At 38.2% G+C, this 21798-nt stretch overlaps 1 protein-coding gene across 2 annotated transcripts in view; it reads right to left on the reverse strand.

Annotated features, from left to right (window-relative positions):
* Window positions 1-21798, reverse strand: part of LOC121640365 (glucosidase 2 subunit beta-like) — a 144204-nt gene that overhangs the window by 39168 nt on the left and 83238 nt on the right. For both annotated transcript variants that reach the window (XM_041986079.1, XM_041986080.1), the window contains 2 exons: window positions 6492-6561; window positions 4696-4785 (listed from right to left, as the gene is read on the reverse strand). In XM_041986079.1, the coding sequence (XP_041842013.1) occupies window positions 4696-4785; window positions 6492-6561 (160 nt within the window). The remainder of the gene's footprint in view (window positions 1-4695; window positions 4786-6491; window positions 6562-21798) is intronic.

Below are 21798 nucleotides of genomic sequence, written 5' to 3' on the forward strand. Positions count from 1 at the left end.
TTTTTTTTTAGCTTAGCTTTTAACTGAACCTTTATTGTTATTTGTGCTTTAGTCTTTTATTTTTTATTCAAGTAGTTATTTTATCAATTTATTGGTGTTTTATTCTATTTTGTCCTATTTTAGTACATTATTTTTATGTATTATTTTTATATATAATTTTAATTTTTCTATAACTTCTGATTTTATCCATTATTGTTTTTAGGTTTTATTGGATCTTTGTAAAGCCCTTTGTGCTGCTTCTTGGCATAATAAGCGCTTCATTAAAAAATGTCATGTTTCTGACAACATTTAAACAAAAAACCATCCAAATGTGTTGAAAACTTATTCTTTTGGTGTTTATCCATTATTACTGGGATTACTAGTTCGGGAGAAACTTGCAAAGATCTCCACCACTTGTGTTTGTTGGTCACTTAAAGCCTTTTTATTTGCTGATGTAAAAGAGAACCAACACTATCGGAGCTAGCTGCTTAATCCATGTTGCAAGCAAAGTGCAATATTCTTATCTAATACTGTCAACAGTAAAATCGCTTTTTGTCACTTTGGCTTGGGGACAAGAGCTGGATTTTGCTTCTTTTTGTTTATTTATTTATTTTTTTAATCTATTCTCTAAATGGCAAACTATGTAAACAAACCGCATTAGTGTACAAGGGCATGGGAAAACCAAAGATGCTGGAAAATGTATTTGCAGTGCAGATCGCATAGTTGCAGATCTCAGATAATTTTCTTTCAAAACTGCAACCACCCACAGGCTTTGAAAGCTCCAGCTGGCAAGCAATCCTGAGGAGAACAGATTCTACCCCAGCAGGGGCCACAGGGATGCAGCGGGAGAGAGTAAAAGAAGCTCATTCTGTTGATTAAATTTAGTTGATTTAGCTGCTTGGCTTCTCCAGGGTGACTTGGAGCTCGCAGATTACCAACCTTTTAAATGGTGGGTCTTTACTCAGACGCTTCCCTTTTGCTACTAACAGCTTTTTCTTTGGTACAGCTGCACAAAATAAGATGGCTTCCAGCCTCTGTTTGACATGTGGATTTTCTGATTGCACTTACAAACTGTCCAACACGCTCTTCCAGTGACTTTCAGCCTAATTGCTGAGACCAAGAGGTCAGAAATTGGCACCCCTGAGTTTCCAAAATTGAATCCAACAACCATTTTTTGTAGTTTAAAAAAAAACACCTAAATTTACCTAACAAAGGCAAATGGAAAACTATGTATAATAGAGACGAATGCAAACTAAAGACACAATCATTGTTACTGTAGCAAATCACACACATCAAAGGAACATGTCACAGTTGGATGTTGAACATCAACAAGATTAACTCTTCCCAAAAGATTACACTTTGGGTTGCACCCAAATTATGGCTAGAACTGGGAGTTTGACTTTAACCCTTGTAGGCAATTGGGGACTTTTTGTCCTCTGATGACCCGTAAGGATAGGAAATTATTATGACCTACAAGGGTTAACCACAAATCTTTCATTTAAATAATTAACTGTAATGTGAACCCAGGCTAACGTGTATCTTTTCAAGGTGGTGGTTGAATTCCAACAGGAACCAGGAGACTCTAAGAGCCCCACCCTTCAAACTCACAAAACAAATTATCTTCCTTCCAGGCTTTTTCACCCACAGGGGATGACAGTGATGCATGCCAGAACACCAGTCCTTTTCCAGACTGTCAAACTAGAGTTGTCTCTAATTAACAATTTGTTAAAACAGTTGTTTTATATTTCTTTTCAGAGTGAGAGAAAGTTAACCTCCAGAATCAGACCTTTCTTTGATGCTAATGTATTTCTTAGATTAATAAAAATGAAATTATGGTCTGGCTGCTGTGTTGTGTCAAATTTGCTTTGCCAAGAGGAGCTTTATGGGTATAAGGCTCCTCTTGATAATCTTGTTTTTTTATTTCTTTATTTGTTGAAATGTATTGTTTTATCTTATTTATTTGGTATTATGGAATCTATGTAATCTCGATGGACCTGACCAGAGGAGACAGAAAAAAAGGACAGTAATAGAGACCCAACCTAACACCAAACAACCAACTGCTACACCTGTACAGAAACACAACAGAGAATTTCTTTCAGCTTTTACAGGTAAACTAAGTGGACAATCATCAGGAGTTCCTAAAAAAAATAACCAAGACAACAACATCTGCATTACTCCTAATCCTTTTAACAACGTATAACTTACACACGTCTTCACAAATGTTTAAATCTGATACTTTAAGTCAAGAGGATGAAGAAATCAGGACCATTTGTAACATTAAACAGACCCCTCATATGCAAATTAGGAATCTGAGGTTTTGCCAAGCTCCAAGAGGAGCCTACTGTCAATTGGTTGAAGAGAGTAAACCATGCTTCCCTGTGGGTGCAGCCACACGAGTTCCAAAACTCAGACAAAAAACTCAGAAGTTCAGAAGAAAGAAGTAAGAGAAGAAGAAAGAAATGGAGGAGGAGCAATGAATGACAGAAAATGAGAGCACTAAGGAGAAGGAGGAAAAATACTGATTGAGGAATGATCAGACACAGAGAGGGAGAATACATGTTTTTGTATTTGTCTTTTCAACAAGTTACACTCCTGCATTCCACATTAACCATAAAGCAAGTTTAATAACTACTCCCAAATGTTTTTATCTTTCTTAATTCTCCCACTTCACAGTAAAACCCAGTTTTGTTTTTAAAACACTCCAGTGAGTATTTCGGTCAGTCTCCACTGCTCTCTTACACCAGTCCCCCAAGACACATCTCTGAATGCAGCAGATAAAGAGACAGGAACAAACCTGCAGACTCTCAGACTGAGACCTGACAGTCATGGACAAACTTACAGGACATCTAGAAGCATCGCTAGGGTTCATCCACCTGCCAGCGTAAGGGTTCAACACCGAACCGGCCGAGCGTCATTGTAAGTTCAGCAAAACCTTGAATCCTCTGAGTGGATCAATTTCCTCTCATAGGGTGCTATGAAACATGATTACTGTCACAAATGATTGGTCATAATAAATTAATCTTCCTTATCAGGAACTAAACTAGACCTACGTCTTAAACCAAATCAAATTTTGCTCTATTGGATTAAAAAATCCTTTCTTCGTTCTCGTTAACATTAATTAACACCACAGTTTAATTAAGTTCATTTTTCTTGCAATTTTACACATCTTTACCTTATGATTTTTAGTTGAACATCATATTTACATATTTTCTGTTCTAATATATTTTTTCTTTCCTTTTCTTTTTAATATTAATATTTTATATTATATAGTTTGTAATGTAATTAATAAACATTCATATTAATTTAACTGGCTGTGTTGCTTGATTAAGGTCAAATAAAATGAGAACTGAATTAGCATCTTGAGACTGATTGATTTATTTAATGATAAAATATATAAATTTACCCATTAAATGGGTGTTGCTCCAAGGTAAATGTTTTACTAATATTATGTATTTTATTAGTAATAATGTGTGATGCCACTGTAATGCATTCACTAATATTTTATAAGCATTAGCAATACAGCTAAATTATTTTGAAGCTGTAGTTTCTGCCACTATGTAACTACAATGCCTTCAAGTTCTTTTAGATTAGCAGTACTCTTTTTTTTATAACGAAATATTTCAGCTTTCAGTTTTCATTTGGACTGAGGTCAAGAATCACTGCTGGTTAGTTCAAGTATTAATATTTTATTTTACTATCATTCCTTTGAGCTGCTGAATTTGTTTTTCAAGAACTTCTCATGTTGAAGGACTCAAGCCCTTTGACTTAAGTGTTACATTTGAGTCAAGTTTGTCTGCAAAAAAACTACAGTAAATGTCTCCAGTACCAAAGGGTACACAGCCCCACAGCATGATGTAGCCTCCACCATGCTTCATTGTAGGTAGCTTTATTTTCCTTACGCTTTATATATTGTCACCTTTAAAATAACTGATGCACTGCATTCACAAATAGCTACTTCTGCTTCATTCAACACAACATTCTCCAATAAAGATTGTGGTTCACTTGAGAATATTTTATGTGAAAGCTAGTTTTGAACTTTCATAACTTTCTATGAAGGTGTGTCTTGGCATGGAGTGCTTCAAGGGTGTATATGTTGTTTTTTTGTCTTCTTTTGCCCCCCTAAAATAACAGCTTGTTAGTTTTAAGGCTGTGACATTTTCAGATATCAGGATCTTTGATTATCTTGTAGGTTTTGGAGTAATTATATGTTCAGATAAAAGCATTTGTGATGCTCTTAGATAACTAAGTTTTTTGACATCAGAAGTGAGAAAAAGAACCTTGAAACAGTCTGCCATTTTAATTCAGTACAAATCCATAACAAAACGCAGATAAGTCTTGTTTTTTTTTTTTAGATTTTAGAACTAATTCAAATTTTATTCAGTATGTGAACAGAATAAAATATATGTATATGACAATTGTGGATGTTTTCTTAAATATTGTAATTAAAAACAGGTTAACTTGCATCTATATCAGTTATATTCTACAATGTGAGGAATTTCCATCATTTTCATTCTTGAGATTCGAAATAACCATTAAAAGATGTAACCTCTGAAGAGAAGAATTTAATAAGTCGGAATATGTTTTTGTTGTCATTCATGTTTTGTAAGACGTTATACTGAAAGCATTCCTTTGTAGTTTCCATAATAATGCCAGACCAAAAAAAAAAAAAAAAACATACAAATAACAGAGAACAACAAAATCTCTGTCAGTACTTACTCATATACTTTCAGCTTGTAACACTGGCCATTCAAAAATAGAAACTCCCAATCTGTTCCATAGTCTACAGCCAGCTTCTTTTGCAGATCACTGAGAAAAAAAATTACAAAGGATCAGGGTACTCTTTAAACTAGATTTTTCAGTCACATTTAATTATTTTAATATTTAAATCTTCAAACCTTGTGACCTAGAATTTTTGAGCAAATCAAAGCAAATATGATAAAGTAAGTCTATACTGAATTAGTCTCATGGGTAGTATGAAATGCATAGCACAACATAGCAAGCAGAGAATACAGACTTTAAGGCATAGCAACTTCCTTTAATAACTTCTAGGGAACTGTGCTGACAGTGTAGCTTTATTTTCATGCCTCTTTTAGCAACTGACTTCCTGGATAGTGTGCTGATGAGGTGGCCCTTTAAAGCCCATTTCTATGCAGCGCCTCCAATTATCTGTGCTGGTGAGGGATGCTCTTCTTCACTCATGGCAGATAAGGCAAGTGAGCCCTATCTCTAATAGTGCACAAGCCCTCATTTCCATAATTATAACCTAAATTGGCTAATGGGGTTAACAAATGTTTAGGGAGGGTGATTGTTCTGCTTTAGGTAGATAAGGTAGGGTGGTGTAGGGGGGGATGAATTGGGGTCAGAAATGTGATGCAGGTTGTGTAACCATGTGTGCATGTGATTTTTAGAAGGGCAGAAGTCTTGATATTCATGCATAAAGTCATTTTCTGTACAAATTGCTCTTTACAGTATGAATTCTATGAAGTAAAAGGGGGGCAAGTATTATTTTACACTCTCACCAAAAGGTATGAAGTAAAAAAAAAACACATTAGTATTTACATAATGATAAAGAATGTGGCCTAGAGAGGATAAGGAAGAAAATCCATGGTTCTCCAACACAAATAGCAGTGAGTAATTTGACCAGGAGGAATTAAAGGAAGGTGGACAAAAATAAAATAAAAAAAAGAGTAAGAGCACATGAAACCATGCCAACTCATTTTCCTTATTTTACCCTTATGCAGGCATATGTTTATGAGGACTAAAATCTTGACCTTTGTACTTGGCATTCCTCTCTACTTACTGTAATGAACAGTTTGCGAGCCCAAAGGGCCACCGAAGCTACTTATCCGCTATTGCTGGCTGGCTCACAGCTCGGAGAAAACATCTGAGAAGTAGCATGTAACAGGAATTCGCACCCAAACATGCTCATGTTTTTTTTCCCATCTTCTCAACTTTTGTAAGCACATTAGAGTGTGACTGCATATGATTATGTTCAGAAATATAAAGAGGCTGGAAATAATGCTACACAGCTACCACACACAATTTTAAGGCAAAAATATAGCACTAAAATACACGCAAGCTAATTTGTTGATGACATTATTGAGGTCATTATTTACACTTTAAAATAAAATAATTAGTCTTCCAAAAATACGAGTTAAAACTGTCTCTAAAAGTGCCACAAAGAATTTTTTGGATGACTCAAATTCAGACTGACATGTTTATGCTCAAAATAAGTTGGGCAAGCAGAGCAAAGTAAACAACCAATGGCATTTGTTTTTCTTCATTAAAATTAGCCTTAGGTATCACACAGCAAAAATTCATTACTGTGCAGCTTTCCACACTACTTTAGTACAGAAGGATGGGGTCTATTTTAAGCCTTGGTTAGATATCATGCCATCTTGCTTACAGTAGCAATGCGAGAAGCCAATGCATCATCCACACAATGTGCAAAGTGCTGAAGAATTAGCCACAAACATGTGACAATATAGGCCTCATCCTGTATTTTTCCTTACCTGATCTCCATGTTGACTGTCTCATAGGCTTCTTCTACCTTCTTCAGACTGGAAGCCTCCCACTCTGCAGCTAGACAAAACAAAAGGTCGGACAAATTAACAATGTAGAGTTGTTGCATCTCAGGAGCTGTGTGTTGCCAAACAGTGGGCTCTTAATATAGGCTGATAAGTAGGACTGTGAGAGGAACGAGGCTTCACATAAACAGAGAAATGCTATTTTCAGGTGTGTTAAGTGCAGTGAGGCAGGCTTGTTAATCTTTTTTCACACTGAAAATTCTGCTAAGAGACAGAGCGAAAACAAGTCAGAGTGTAGGAGCAGCAGAGGTGGCCAGAACAAATACATGTTTGTTTCAGAAATCTTTATCACACTTGAATGTTCTACGTATGGTAAAATACTAGGGAAAAGCCACAGCTAATCAAAATCCACTCAAACAACTGTGACCACAATAGATATTATACTAAGGCAATTGAAAAAGTGCAGGTCACATTGTGAGAAAAGTTACTGAATTTGTTGGAAGTTAAAAAAGAAAACACCCGATATAAAGAAGCAAAATAAGGCAGACAAAGAACAATGTCACAAAATTACCAATGAAATTACTGTGTTGAGCAACACTGCTTCTAGGACTGCACCATTTTAAATACAACTGTTAGCACTAGTGTTAGCACTAAAGGCCCATTTAAAGCTGGATTTATACTTGTGCAGCATCTGCGTAAGGTAGGGCTGGAGTAGCTGATGCTGGCAATGTGCTCTCGCACTCTAGCATAGGGTTACAGCGCCATGTAGTAGGTTGTCTTCCAAATCTAACATTGGCAGTAGGGCTGGTAAACATTTGATGGTTCACTTTAGTTCTGGTAGGCATTTCTTTTACGTATGGTTGTTAAGTCAGTTCATCAGGTAGTGGACAGTGCTGAGTTCAAAGGTCACTTTCAGACAGTTTCTACAAGTGCTTTCTGGCACTTGCCAGCTGCCAATATTGCAAATAAGAATTTGTTCTCATTGTTTTGCCTGGTGAGATAAAGATTAAAAAAATTAATTAAATAAAGACACAAGACGGTAACAGTAATGCACCGCTATAAAATTATTTGTAACCGCCCAACATGCCCGACAAACTCACACAGCCTTTCTTCAAAAGCTCCCGCCATTTGTACAGGTGCTGTCCTTGTTGTTGTCTTCATCTTTTCCTGTTCCTTTTCTTCTTCTCTGGTTTGTTCCTTTTGCTACACTGTTCAACAACCACAGTTTCTGGTGGTATTGCTCTGTTTGCTACATCAAGTAACGGGATCCCCAAGGTCCCCGAAAACAGACTGAACCGTCTGTCTGGGTCGAGCATGAGCCAGTATAAAGCCTTGAGTAGAAACTCCACATGTCTTTATAGCTTGGGTTTGGAAGGGCAGAGAATTAATTAATAAAATGCGTAGAACAATCAGAGGTACAGTATTAAGCTAATATCACCAATGCAGTAGAAAAGGGGAAAAAAATAAAGTAATTCCTTTTCAGCTGAATCGATATCCATCACTCTAAGTCAAAACTTACTTAAAATGTGTGATCTCTCTCTAATGTAACCCTCCAGGTTAGCAGACTTACACTTTTTAAAGAACACAATTTTAAATGACTGAATTAGCACCAACTGCCCCATACACTCCACTAACAAAAAAACAAAAAAACTCCCGCAGTGACTGGTTATTGAGTCATTTTTTTATCCACATTTTGCACACTATAAAACAAACAAAAAATCAAAACAATGCATGTGGGAAACCCTGGCAGTGCTCTTAGTGGCACAACTATGTCAATCACTCCTGTTTTTTCTTTAAATAAAAACTTATATTAAACAAAGTCTGAGTACATTTTCAGTCAAGTGGGCTTTTGACTAAATAATCAAATGCTTCTGTTATGTCTGTTGTATTTACATACTTGATCAGTAAGCAAAAACAGCAATTCCACAGCATTTTTTCCCAACTAATGAATGGTTTAGTTTGAATTCGCTTCCTGAATATTACGTGGATAGAAAGCACTCGTGCTGTAATGCGACAACAACACACTAACTCAAAGCTGCAAATAGGATTCAATGAAAAATGTTTCCGTTTCTTTTAAATTGTCCTTATTTCTAAAATTGGTGCCTAAAACCATTGAAATACAAACTAACTGTTATGCTTTATGAATGTAGTGTTATAAACTTGTCAGAGCAATAAACACTTCAAGAGGTAAACAAACTAAAACAATCAAAAAAATACATTAATATTTGAGTGAGTAAGCACAGAAACAATGTTATGCAGGAAAAGTGTGTAAATAACTACATTTGACATTAACTGTGATGTCTGGTGAAGTCCTCTGTTATAGTTTGCATTGTCTGATTGAACCATTTCTAACACAACAGGAGCAAATAAGCAGAAGATAGAGAAGATGGCAGGAAACAGGTTGAGACCGGTTAAGAAGACTCCATTTTAAGCGGTTACTGCTGATGGACATGAGGATTTTCTGAGATTTCTGCAGGTGGAAAGGTTTGTCTCTGACGTCAGAGTAACTCTCATTGGGACTTGGCGTCGTGGCAACAGAAAGGAATGTGCATGTTGGTAAGGAACAAGTGGGAAGCTGTGACAGCACTGGCCTGAATACCAATTAGCATGTTCCTTGCATGTGGTCTCAGCTGGTTTCCTTTAAACCCCCCCACTCCCTCCACCACCGCACACACACACACACACACAAATGCATGCACACTCCCGCCCCCCCAGCACCTATTTCTTGCTGAACCTAGTACAGATGTAGTGTGTCCAGTAGGCAAGCTACGATTTTTTTTTTTTTTTTTTCATGCTGTAATGGCTATTTTTATAGCGCCAAGAAGGGCAGATACCCCCACCCCTCCCCCTTCACAACCTTACACACAAACATGTTCTCTCTAGCCCTGTCTTGCCCTGTTACACTCACACACACCCCAAATCATCAGGCTCAGCAATGACAAAAGGAGACACAGAATCCCATGTGGGTGACATCTGACCCATTGCTGCAGCCCTCCTGTATATGAAGGGAGTGGTGAAAGTAGAGGGAAGGGGAGCAGAGAAGGAGGAAAAGCAGCCAGGCATACAGAAGTACCCAGAGCAGGGAACACAGGGCAAGTGCAGCCTCTTCAATGATCTATGCACCAGTGAGGCCCTAGCCATGCTACAGTATATCAATGACAATGAGATTTATATTATTCGTCTAGTGCTGAATGAATTGTATGGCATCAAACTCACATAATTGCACCTGGTTTGTCTGTCTTCTTATGTTTTAAGATGAGTAGTCACACATATTACAATATTAAAAAAAGCTTTAAATATTTCTAAGTGCAAAAGTAGCACAAATGTTATAATGTCAAAACTGTGCATGGCATTTTCCTCTTCATGAGGTGTGCAGTACCTCACTAGAAGGTATCAAGAGGGTTGTTAAATCACAGAAGCTGTGTACAAAAATAGAAGATGAAGAATACACTGTATATTATATGCCATCCTCTTCGGCTGGAAATCTCCTGTGTATACATACCTTGAGCCAGACACCGACAATATTCTGTTTACATGCAAGTGGATCAATAGGCAAGATGATTCCTCTGCAGCTCTAAGAAAAGAAGCCAGAGAGTCGGTGCATTGTGCACAGTGGCTTTGCTTAACAAAACAAAGGCAATGCAGCGAGGCCACCCTCAAACCCCACACTCACACAGCCAGCGCACACCTTGGGCGAGATTATGTTGACCGAAAGGTGCATGTAGGAGGCTGGTTTCTTGTCTGTTCTTTAAAAGTCTGCTCTTTAAAATAAAAGACTGGCAGCATGCTTAAGCTTCCATGTTGATTCCTGTGCACTCTTAACGCTTTTTACTCTCCACTACCAGCAGCACCTCACTTGGTTTCTTTTCATTTTGGCTTTAACATTCTCCTTGGTTTCAAAAATTTCAGCATGACCTCCTCAGAGTCTCACTTACACCCTTACCTTATTCTCTCAAGCTCCATTTCCTGAGAATCTCTCCTCAGCTGATAAACTCAGACTGCAGACAGGGGAGGACTAAAATATAGGTTGACGATTTCTGTAATGAAATGTTTATGGCAGGTTGTAACAATGAACAAAAGGCCTTTCAGTTACTGTCAACTGAGCTGCTGATAGCATTAATAGCCACCTGCTGGCATCAAACATAACTACCCCAGGGGGAAAAATGACTTTTTGTAATTGAAAGTAACATTTTTGTCTTTTAATCTTCCACAGATACTAATTACTGACATTAACCAACATTAATTAAAATATAAGGGTAGTAGGATGTGTATAGGAAACCAAATATGGCAATGAGAAACCATTTCACACACAAAGCTACACTTCCATTTTCTTATTGTCCTTTCTTTATCTGTCAAAAGCTCTCAAATGATTCTGAAAACTGCAGCACAGGCTGCTGGGAGTTGAGAAGAGGTCAATCTCACCCCCTGCATAATCATTGTGCTGGAGTGTCTGATTGTATTAGGGTTGAGTGAATAACAGTAGCTGGCAGAAATAGCATCATGTTTTGAACTATCAGTGCAATTCATAGCCTTGTGACTGACTCAGTTTGTATTCATTCTCCCACACGCCCCTGCAACTCTCTTTTTCTCCAAAGTGGTTGAAGGACAAGTGCGGCATCACAGCAAGCGTGGACTGAAATCAAGAATGAATGCATTCACTGCCCAGTTGTCATATCATCCGATAAAAGCCAATGCTGCAGATGGTGGGCTTCAGTGACCACACATAATGTGGTCTGATGACGACAATAAAGGCAGATGTTTTAAATGAGATGATTGTCGTGTTTTGAAAAAAAAAAGATTTTGTGTCATTTGTGCACAGGCTGGATAAGCAATAATAAAAAGGTATTATATTAAACAATAAACTCATCTATTGCTAATGTATGGGAGAAATGCTTCATTATTTTGGTTAATAGGCTTATAATACTGTGTTAAAATTAAATATTCATGATTTTGTAATCTTTGGTAAAGAGCAAAACTATTTTCCCTGAAAACTAACTTTCTGATTCTGAGAAAACTGTAGTATAATAATAAAAAAAGACAAATACTTTACATAAATAAAAAATGAACATATACAATCAATGTTGTGATAATGTATTTGAGACTGAAAGGAAGAGTGAGTTGTAGTTTCTAGAAAAATACTTGTTTTGTTTCCATTAATTTTAATTTTATTTAATTAATTTTGTTAAATAAGTTTCACTTTAGAAAAGGTTTACAGAAAATGCACAATTAGGGGAGATAATAACATTTTAAGCTTATTTTTGTTAGTAGTCAGCCGATTTTGACAACATTACTGAACTTTGGCAGATTTGCACACTTTAACGTCCCGTGCAGCGCTAATTCTGCACCCATCTTACATCCTGTTTCTTGTCCGAGCTCTCTCCAGCAAGTAAAAGTCAGTCTGTTGTTGTCCCTTATATCACTTGCTCTGTCGCTTTCTTTTTTTCCCTCACTTCCTTCGATAATGTTCTCTTTGGTCTCGGGGCCATTGTGTGTGTTTAAAATGGCCAGTGTGTTGATATCCAGCTCCTGGCGTGTTATGAGGTGACGTACAGAAAAATGCAGCTGTAACATGATACTATAGTCTGGAACACAAATTTGTGAAGTGCGGTTTCTCAGCCTAAGGATGCTGCAGGGCAACAATGGCTCCAGGAATGTGCATAATTAATGTCAGTGTGCCATCAAAGTGAGTCAGAAACACAGAGTTTTAAAGTCAGAAACTTATGTAGCACTACTTTAACAAGAGTAAATGCATAATTTTACTTACAAGAAGTGGTTACTACTTTTAAAGAACAAAAAACATGGTAATTATCACCCATGACTATAAGACGCTCCAAACCAGTTGCTAGTAAATTAATACGATCATGTGTATATTTCAGATACAGCTAGCAGTGGGTTAGCTTAGCAAAACCTTTAGTATATATATATATATATATATATATATATATATATATATATATATATATACACATAAAAATAGACACAGCTGTCAAGTCAGGGGGTTCTTATGGAACTGAAAACTACACATATTAAATAAAAAGTGACAAAATAACAAATTATGTATTTAAAGATTTATAGTCTGAGCAGCTAGTTTGAATGAACTTTCACTGTAAATGGTAGTGAAAAAAAACCAAAATGTGCCATCATCTTTTATAGACTACAGTCTATTGTGAAATCCCTCCTACCCTTAAAAAGAAATGAGTTAGCAGTTCCCCCCCTTTGTTATTATGTTTAATGCTAAGCTAAGGTAAGCTAGCAGCTGTGTCTGGCTCACTGCATCTGGACAAACCATGCCCCATTTCATCTAACACAAATATCTCATTTACACAAAGCATTTCTTAATATACATATTTATAGATGTTTTAAAACCAATACAATGCGAGCTGAGATGAATATGAGATAATAATATACAACTCATGTAACAGCAGTGCAGCAGCCAGGGTCAAATGCTCGTATTACCACCACGATGCGTAATCACATTTACATGGAGCGGGGGCCCAATGAAGAGAATAAACAGTCTGTCTGGAGTGAGTTCACTCTGCAACTACTGGGTGCTGTTTATGAATATGTATGATGTAACAAACGCCTAGGAGCTGACCTACTTCTGTGTCTCCTGTGCTCATGACTTAGTCCCCTTCTGGGGTAACTGTCATCTTGCAACATACTGTAATAGCAGGAAGCATGCCACTCTCATGTACAAACCAACATGCTCCCATTTGACAGATCTGTAAGTGATAATCTCTGTCTGCTGAGGGAAAGTGCTTAATAGGTGGGTTGTGCAGCTGTAGGGATATTCAGGACTTGTAATTCCAGGTTATTCAGTAACTGCATGCTCACCAAAGTGACATGTTCATCATTTTTGTGCTCCTAAATGTAGATGTTAGGGTCAAACACATTCATTTGCTGTACCTCAAAGAGAGGACTGTTGACAAAAATAATTGACTTATATTTGTATATTTACCCAAGTAGTCATGTGATATGAATGCAAGGAGATGCAGGAAATGAAGTAAATGTGTGATGGACAAGTACAAACAGACAAAAGAGAGCTCTCGACATAACTGGGGCTGCACACTTGAGAGTCCTCGTCTGCACCATCTCATAAAATATCTTTATCTGGAATCATCTTGGTACGGTGCCAAATGCGGTTAGCTTCAGGAGCTGAGAAAGAAAAAAGCTCTCTTTCAGGCAACATGAGAGACAGAAAGCTGGCAGCTACTCAAATCTGACTCCCAACATTTGATAAGTGAAAATGGGCTAATTTGGTGTATCCTTCAAATGGTTACAATCCAATAAATTCCTCCTGTGGTTATCAAAGCACATAAACGAGGGATACCAAGCATATTGTTTCAGTAAATAGAAGCTTGGTTCACTTTTTCACCCTGCTCCTCTGTCACCTCTCCCTTTGCCCCTTCTGCCGATCTAGCACTCCAAGTAAGCGCAATTATATCTCAAGGACGGGTCGCCCTGAGCCAGGGTCAGAGGTGTCGCTGAGCACCACATTAACGGCAAACCCCTCCTGTTTAACATTTCACATCTAATTTGGAAAGTGCTGAACAGACTCTTTAATTAACATCAGCCTTCGCCGAGGTTTGTAACCTGCCGGAGCATCGATACTAAAGCTCTCTTGCATACTGGAGCTCCGCTGGCTCACATACTAATTTATTTGCTGACTGCTGCGATCCACTGGCATGGAAGAGCTCCCAATCACCCCAATGAGGGACATGTTGAAGAACCTTGTATGTTCATACAGAAGTGTAGGAGTGTAATTTATCTAGAGCTATTAGGCCCACATCCCCAAGATGATGTGCTTAATAAATTAGCAACTTTAAGCTTAGCAGGTCAGCATTACACATCCTTGCTGATTTACTTAGATATGTGGTCTAAATACCTAAATTCCTGTCTTGAACAATCTCTCCCTCTTACACATTTTGTATTTTGAATGACGTCCTAATGTCTTGTAATGCAGCCTCACTGAATAAGATCAAAGTGAACCCTGTTGCAGAGTGCCCATATGTGCAAAGCTAAAGGCTAATCAGCAGAATCTTAACAAGTACAATGACTAAAATAAAAAAAAAAAAACATGCTGGATTGACCAAATGTGAATATACATACATTATGGATTAAGTTTTAGGTGCTAAAAGTAAAAATTGTAACCCTAGTGCCATTTTCAAGTTGTATGCAAATTTTATCTGAGTTTACGACTGTTAGTTGGGCCAATTTGCATATTATAGTTTTACTACAGTGCTTTATAGCAAAGGAGGAGCACCAATGAACCAGAACACCTCCATTTAATGAGGGGTGGCTGTCATCAGCTAACTAAAACGACCTCAAGATAAACCATATCAGCTAGTGTTAGGGATCATAAGGTAGGAAAGTGATTGTGAGCAGCTCGACAAAACCTGGTGGACTGTATTATACATGATGGCAGTACAAATTATAGCCAAATAGTAAAATTAAAATTCAACCAGCCTTAATATGGGAAATAAGAGTAAAATGTGCATTAAAGAAGTTTAAATACAGGGAAAGAATGAAAGAAAAGATAAACCCAGGTGTGCTGCATGCCTCTGGCTTGATTAGACCACACAGGAAGAGACAACGCAAAACCCAGTCAACCGAAACTGCTGTGCAATGCAAGACCCCTAGTGACACTCACCCCTCTGCAGCACAGAAACAAGTCAAAAATACTGAACAGAGAAAATCCTCGCTGCCCCTCAGGAAAATACCACTGCGCCTGCATGGAGATGGAGCCCCTAAGCTAGAGCAATGACAAATCTGCTTTCTGATACCTATTTAACTGGCAGTATATGAGCTGGGTGTAAAAGAGGTTGCTCCCGAAGATTCAGAAAATGGATCCAGAGTGGCAGTTAGCAGCATATAATCTGTGGCAGACACTGACTCTGCTTGGGCAGCACATACTGCATCGTGGCCCAAACAAGCAGCGTTAGCACTGCGAGTGACATGCACTCTGCAAGAAACAGATGAGGCAGCAGACAGGGTAGAGCAGACAAAAGCGAACATAGTCAGCTGTAGCTCAGCAAGCACCATCTGAAATAGGACCAGTGATGATAGCACCGTGGACAGCGTCGCTTTGCTCCATCTAAGTCAGCACCATGGAGAGCGCTTGCTGAGCAGGCACCACAGAGCACAGACAACAAAACAGGTTGGGCTAGTTACTCACAGAGCTACATAGACCTTCACAATATAACAACTCTGGGCAGATTCCAGCAGGATGTCATTGATTTTGTGGGCCTTGAGTTGTGTTCTATGGCACCCAACCAAAGAGTCTGAATGTTATTGAAATCCTTAAGCTTGCCGCTCGGTTTGCAAGATAAGGAATTTCGTTAGACCTTTCAAGGAATGCAGTGAGAACTACACACAGTACTCACTGAGTCCTGTCTGTTTCTGTGCAGGAAGTAATTTCTGTAGACACAACTACACTCTGAGCTGTGCAATGCTAATGTCTCTCCGAATGGGGCCTTTTCAGGACGTGTCAGACAAATCAGCAAAATAGAGGGCAAGAGCGATGAAGGCAAACAAGCGCGAGTGCATGGACACAGACATGCTGACACAACTGTGCCTTGAGATAACAACAAAGAAAGCCTCAGAGTGTGACAGAGGCAGCCTAAAGAACAACAGCTAGTAAGGGGGAAGGGTAACACGGGGAAAGGGAAAGAAGATTGTGTGTCAGTGAGGTATGGGGATTGGGTGGGTGGCATTGAGAAGCCTGGAAGGTGTTTTTTTCTGGAAAGTGGCTAGCTTGGAGAGGCAGCAGCTGTTGCTGAACTTAACTGAGTATCACTGACAATCCAACATGAGCAAGACCAAAATCAGCACGGCGAGGGCGCTGCCGAGCAGCAGCAAAAATCCCACCAGCCTCCATGTCCCTAAAGGAGGGGGTTGGTTGAGACAAGCCTTCTGACCTATGGTCTTCCCGCAGGCAACGACTCTATGTAAATATGCTATATGTGAGTGCGTGTACATGTGTGGTCCTGACATATCTTTCCACACTGCAGCCTAATCGGGGGGAAAGAGGAAGAGGAAAGAACGACAAGTGTGAGTCAAGTCATCACGCAACGGCTGGCGATACACTCCAGGATAGCTCTCACCGGCCCTGGAGCGCAGCTCTTTATAGCACCAAGCTCAGTACTGACACATTTTCACAAGTGCACACAATGAAAGGATGACAACACTTTACCGACATTTTGACTAACTGATAGTAGAAAAAGCAATCGATGTTATAGATGTTGGCCATTTTGCTCTATGAGATATTACCTTCCCAAAGAGTTGAGACCCTTATGGAAAATGCTGATTAAAATGTTCCTGTTGTTACTTCACCTTTAATTTGACTGCAGACATTTTCTTTTAGCTTCATTTCATATGTTGATATATCTGTGTTTTTGCTTTTGAGGCCTGCAACGCATTCCGAATAAAAGTTGGGGCACTAAAGCTTTCTTAAACAAACCATCTCATAAAGAAGCTTCATTATGTAATTAAGGATTCTTTCTTTGCGACAGGTCAGGAATGCAGGCAGGCCAGTCCACTACTAGACCCTTTTACTTGGGTAATCCATCCCAGCTGCCACTGAGCCCAGAGAAGTTGATGCTGCCTCTGGACAAAGTACACTTATAGTAATGTGGTTATATCAGCTATTGATGAATAATGATTCTCTGAAGATCTGATAACCACATATCACCGAGGTTACACCGAAATGTGTCCTGATTCCATGAAACATTTAATGGTATTCTGCACTGTAACAAGAGAAAGCAGTCTATTCTTTCAAATCTTCCTTTGAGTAGCATTGTTTTTTTTGTTTTTTTTTTATAAACTTCAGTGACACATATGTTTAAAAAACTGAGGATTATCTCCCAATCTTTGCTCTGCTAAAACTCAACCTCTTCAAATTTATGATTACAACCACTTTTATCTGACTTAGGGATGAACTTATCTCAATTTCTGAAGTGATTATGGCTGATTTAAAGGTGTGGATTATACTTTATTTGTTCATGGATCAATTATTGAAAACATGCTGTGTCTTTGTACAGTAATACAGGATTATATTTGGCTAAAGTCCACCAACTACTAACTTCAAAATGTTGGAGGGATTGTGGTGAAAACAATGCTGATTATAGCCACATCTTCTGGTTCTGGCCTTTTTAAAAAGTATTGGATAAGTATTTGTAAAGAAATCAGTGAAGTTTTGAATATGGACTTTACCACTGATTATGAGTTTATCTTGTTAGAGAAAATGCCAAAAGAGAGGATAAAATCAAGGATAAGTTCCATATAAGAGTTCTAGGGATAACAGCTCTTAAACTTATAACAAAAAACTGCTTCAGAAATAAATCCTGGCTTAGAGAAATGGTGAAATTTAATAGTGCAAGTAAAAGAAATGCAGTTAATGCATAAAATCAGAGGAAATCTTCAAATGAGACATATACTGTGGGCTAAATGGGAGAGCTATACAAAAGGTGGGGGTGAAATGCCAAAATATAAGATATGAAATTATTTATCAAAATAAACTCATGAAACAGGCCTGGACAATGACGGTACCCCATGTATAGGCCCACTGACTGATTACAAGATTATAGACACCTGTGATGCTAATTAGTGGACACACCTTGGATTAACATGTCCCTATGGTCACATTATTTTCAGTCCTTTTGAGGGGTATCATCATTTTTGTCCAGGCCTGTTTCATGAGTTTATATTTTTTTTAATAATTCTGTTGAAGCATAGTTGAAAAGCAATGTCTGACTTTCATTGGTTAAATTTCATAGAATTTTTATTTATTATTACTTTTGTCAGATTTAAGTTATTTCTGTGACCATTGTGAGTTTTTCTTTCATTAACCGAAGGGTACCAACAATTTTGTCCATGTGTGTATTTGGAGGAGTCAACAACTCAATGGGGAGCACTTTTTTATTTATTTATTTATTTTTTCAAACTCTCACTTTTTTTCCTCGTCTTGCTGTTTTTTTTTTTTGTTTTTTTTTTGAGATATTAACATGTATTTTCTTGCAGACTTGCTCTCTTGATGTGTCTCTTCTACATATATTATGTTTATGAAATAAGAAAAGGAATGAGAAGGATTGGTGAAAATATGAATTTGAATGTGCACATGTATGATATATTTATATGGATGTATAAGGGAGGGGGTAGCAGGGGGTTGGAGAGCTATGCCTTTTCTGTTTTGTTGGTCGCAGTTTCATGTCCTTTTATTATATTACTTTTATAAACTATTTCCTTTCTGTGTATGAGCTGGTATTGATTTTTTTTTTCTTCTTTTTTATTATCTTTTTGCTGTTTCTTGATATATTGTACGTCACTATGGTGTGGCACATTATAAAAAAATAAAGTTAAAAAATACAGGATTATATGATTAATCATTTTTAATAAAGTTTACACCAGTTGTCCATTTTATATGGCAAAAGTGCTCTGAATGAACTATTCTATCATTGCTCCTCAAAGGTGCCTTTTTTTTCTTTCTAAGAGAGACCCATCTGCCTCATTTACTTTTACAACCATCCCCAATTCCCACTGGGATGAGTGTGTTACCTCCTTCTCTCCTGGCAGCGTCACAGTTATGATCAAAAGCTGCCTGTATGTGCCTGCAAATGTGTGTTTGTGTGTGTCAGGAACAAGTGTGGACAAAACAAATGGTGAAGCCAACACCAAACCCTCTTGTGTAAGTTAATTATTTTCAGTGCACCAGATGCTGTCGCAGACTGAACACACAGCTTAAGACTTTGCTGAGGGCACTGTTTTGCGAAAGCGCGCCGGCCCTTTAAATAATACTACTTCTAAAGGCGAGGGACGGGGCAAAACTGATACAGCAGCCACAGCCTGATGGCAATTATTTAGACGTCCACTTGCTAATTATAATAGAGGATGACAGGTGCCCAAAACAATTTGTATGCAAACTGCCTGTGAGCTTCTACGTGTGGTTGTCTGCTCATGGTTACAGATAAAGATAGCAGAGCCGATGTCTCGTCAAACAACTGTCTCTTGATTTCAGCTGGGCTGTGCTACAGTTTCTGATGAGCATGCTGTTAGTGAGATCATGCCTGCTGGTGACTTCATCACTTACCTGAAGCCAACTTTGCCTGCTGGTGACTTCATCACTTACCTGAAGCCAACTTTAACAGACCCAAGGGGTATGAAAGGAATATTAGTAGGTAATTAGTATTTTAGATAGATTTTGATGAGATTTTTCTTTGCGGCTTTTGATTAAAATCATATTGTTTGTCATTTCTTTAACTGTGTTTACATTTTACAAGTTGTATCCTGAATAAAAAGTTATTAATATCCTCTACACCTTTCTGAAAGCACAGCCCAAACTGGCATCGCTGTAGATGTGGGACTAATAGTCCAAAACTATAACAAAAGTTAAAAAAAAAAAAAAAAAAGAAGAGAATCATCACATTTATGAAGCAAGTCTTGCTATATATAATATCAAAATTCTAACAAACAGCATATAAAGTTTTGGCTCTACTTGCTTCTTCATGTCCTTAAATTCCCATATCAACAAAGCTGTTCAGAAAATGGTAATAAACTTTGTTTTCCTCTTGGTTACATCCATCCAATCACATAGCTTCTCTATTTATATCCCAAAAGCCTTATTACTTCTATAAACCCAGCACTGGTAACATGCATAAAGAGATACAGCCACACACACATGGAGCTAACAGACACTAAAAGCCAAAGGGGAACATTGAGCTTTCCCATGGGACTGAGAAAAGCAGGGGGAGGAGTCAGTAGGTGGTAGAAGGTATATCCAATCACTGAAATCAAGGCCGTTGACCGATGAATAATGAATATGAATTGAATGCTCTCCGCTTGCAGTGCACGGCTGCCGTGAGTGGGAGACGGAGCTGATGTCACTGACGTGATTGGGTGATTGCGTGGTGTGTTTATACACATTGAAGATAGAACTCCCTAACTGTCTGTCGTTTTGTCTGCTTCTTCCTTTTTATTGCTTTATTGTGTGTGTGTGCATGTGCGTGTGCTTCTCTGTGTCTGTGAGTGAGGCATATTGACATCCTCCACTGTGACCCTCTGACTCCTGACAACTCCAATCAGCAGGATGAGTGGGAAGCGAAGGGAGGTGGTGCGGGTCTGTGGCAAACTGTTATGATGATGTGGTGTGTGTCTTCATGAGTGGACTTGTGTGTTTGAGGGAACAGAGATGGAAAGTTCTACATGCTAACTACTGCTATTCAGGGACAAAGGTACACAAACTAGAGGCCTGAATGCTGGATCTTTATCCATGATGTGATTTAAAGACAGTATATTTGTCTAGTGATAGTTATAAAAGTAGTGACAGGTCTTGTTTTATTTTTAGACATCAAAGAGAACAATTTTTAAGACAGTTAAAACACATGGATTTTATTAGATGAATCAAGGTATCAACCTGATAAAGGAAACAAAAAAGGCCTTACTATTAGAGAATATGTGTATCACAATTGCGATTTTAAAACTAAGTGACTGGCTCTTTGCAACAGGATACAACATGTCAGCTCCGATTATGCTGGCAATTATCTATTAGCACCACTGCCTGCACTGTGGTTTGTGAGAGTCACATGACCAAGAGTGTGATTGTGCCATTTTCTATCAGCAAGGTCTCAATGTAGACCTCACATTAGACCCTGCATGATGCCAAGCACCGGTGTGAATGAGAGACAGGAAAAACCGTCGCACTTTGCTTAATACAAACACAATCCCATATGGTTTTCTTCTGTTCCCAAGAGGAGAGCGAACCCGATGCCATTCGCACACACACATGTGTGATTTTTAACACACACCCCAAAATGGTAGAAAAAAAAACAAAAAAAAAAAAAACACACATATACATATATATATATATATACATATATATATATATACACTGTCATTCTCTTACAGCCAGTTAAGCCAACAGGAGAATTCAGGCTCCCATTCCTAGGATCCCAGCTAAGACTTCTAAATGCAAAAAGGGCTATGACATTAACAGTTTTATATTTTTGCATATGTGTATTTACCAATAAAGTATTTTTACTAGGGTTGGGCTGATACCGATACTAGCACTGGAAAAACTTGCCGATCCTGCCAAAAGTAAGGGTATCGGTCTCTGCGAGTATTTCTGTCTAAACACCATCTGATACCACAGAAACAGAATCATAATTCTTTGTTTCCTCCCCAACACAACCACACACAGACACAGGAAGTTACACAATCTTGTGTGTGGATTGTTTTGAGATGGTAGGTGGAGAAGCTGCTGCACACGAGTCACTGCTGTGCTAACATTTAGCATTAGCAT

Source organism: Melanotaenia boesemani, chromosome 5 (genome assembly GCF_017639745.1).
Source record: "Melanotaenia boesemani isolate fMelBoe1 chromosome 5, fMelBoe1.pri, whole genome shotgun sequence".
NCBI lineage: Eukaryota > Metazoa > Chordata > Actinopteri > Atheriniformes > Melanotaeniidae > Melanotaenia > Melanotaenia boesemani.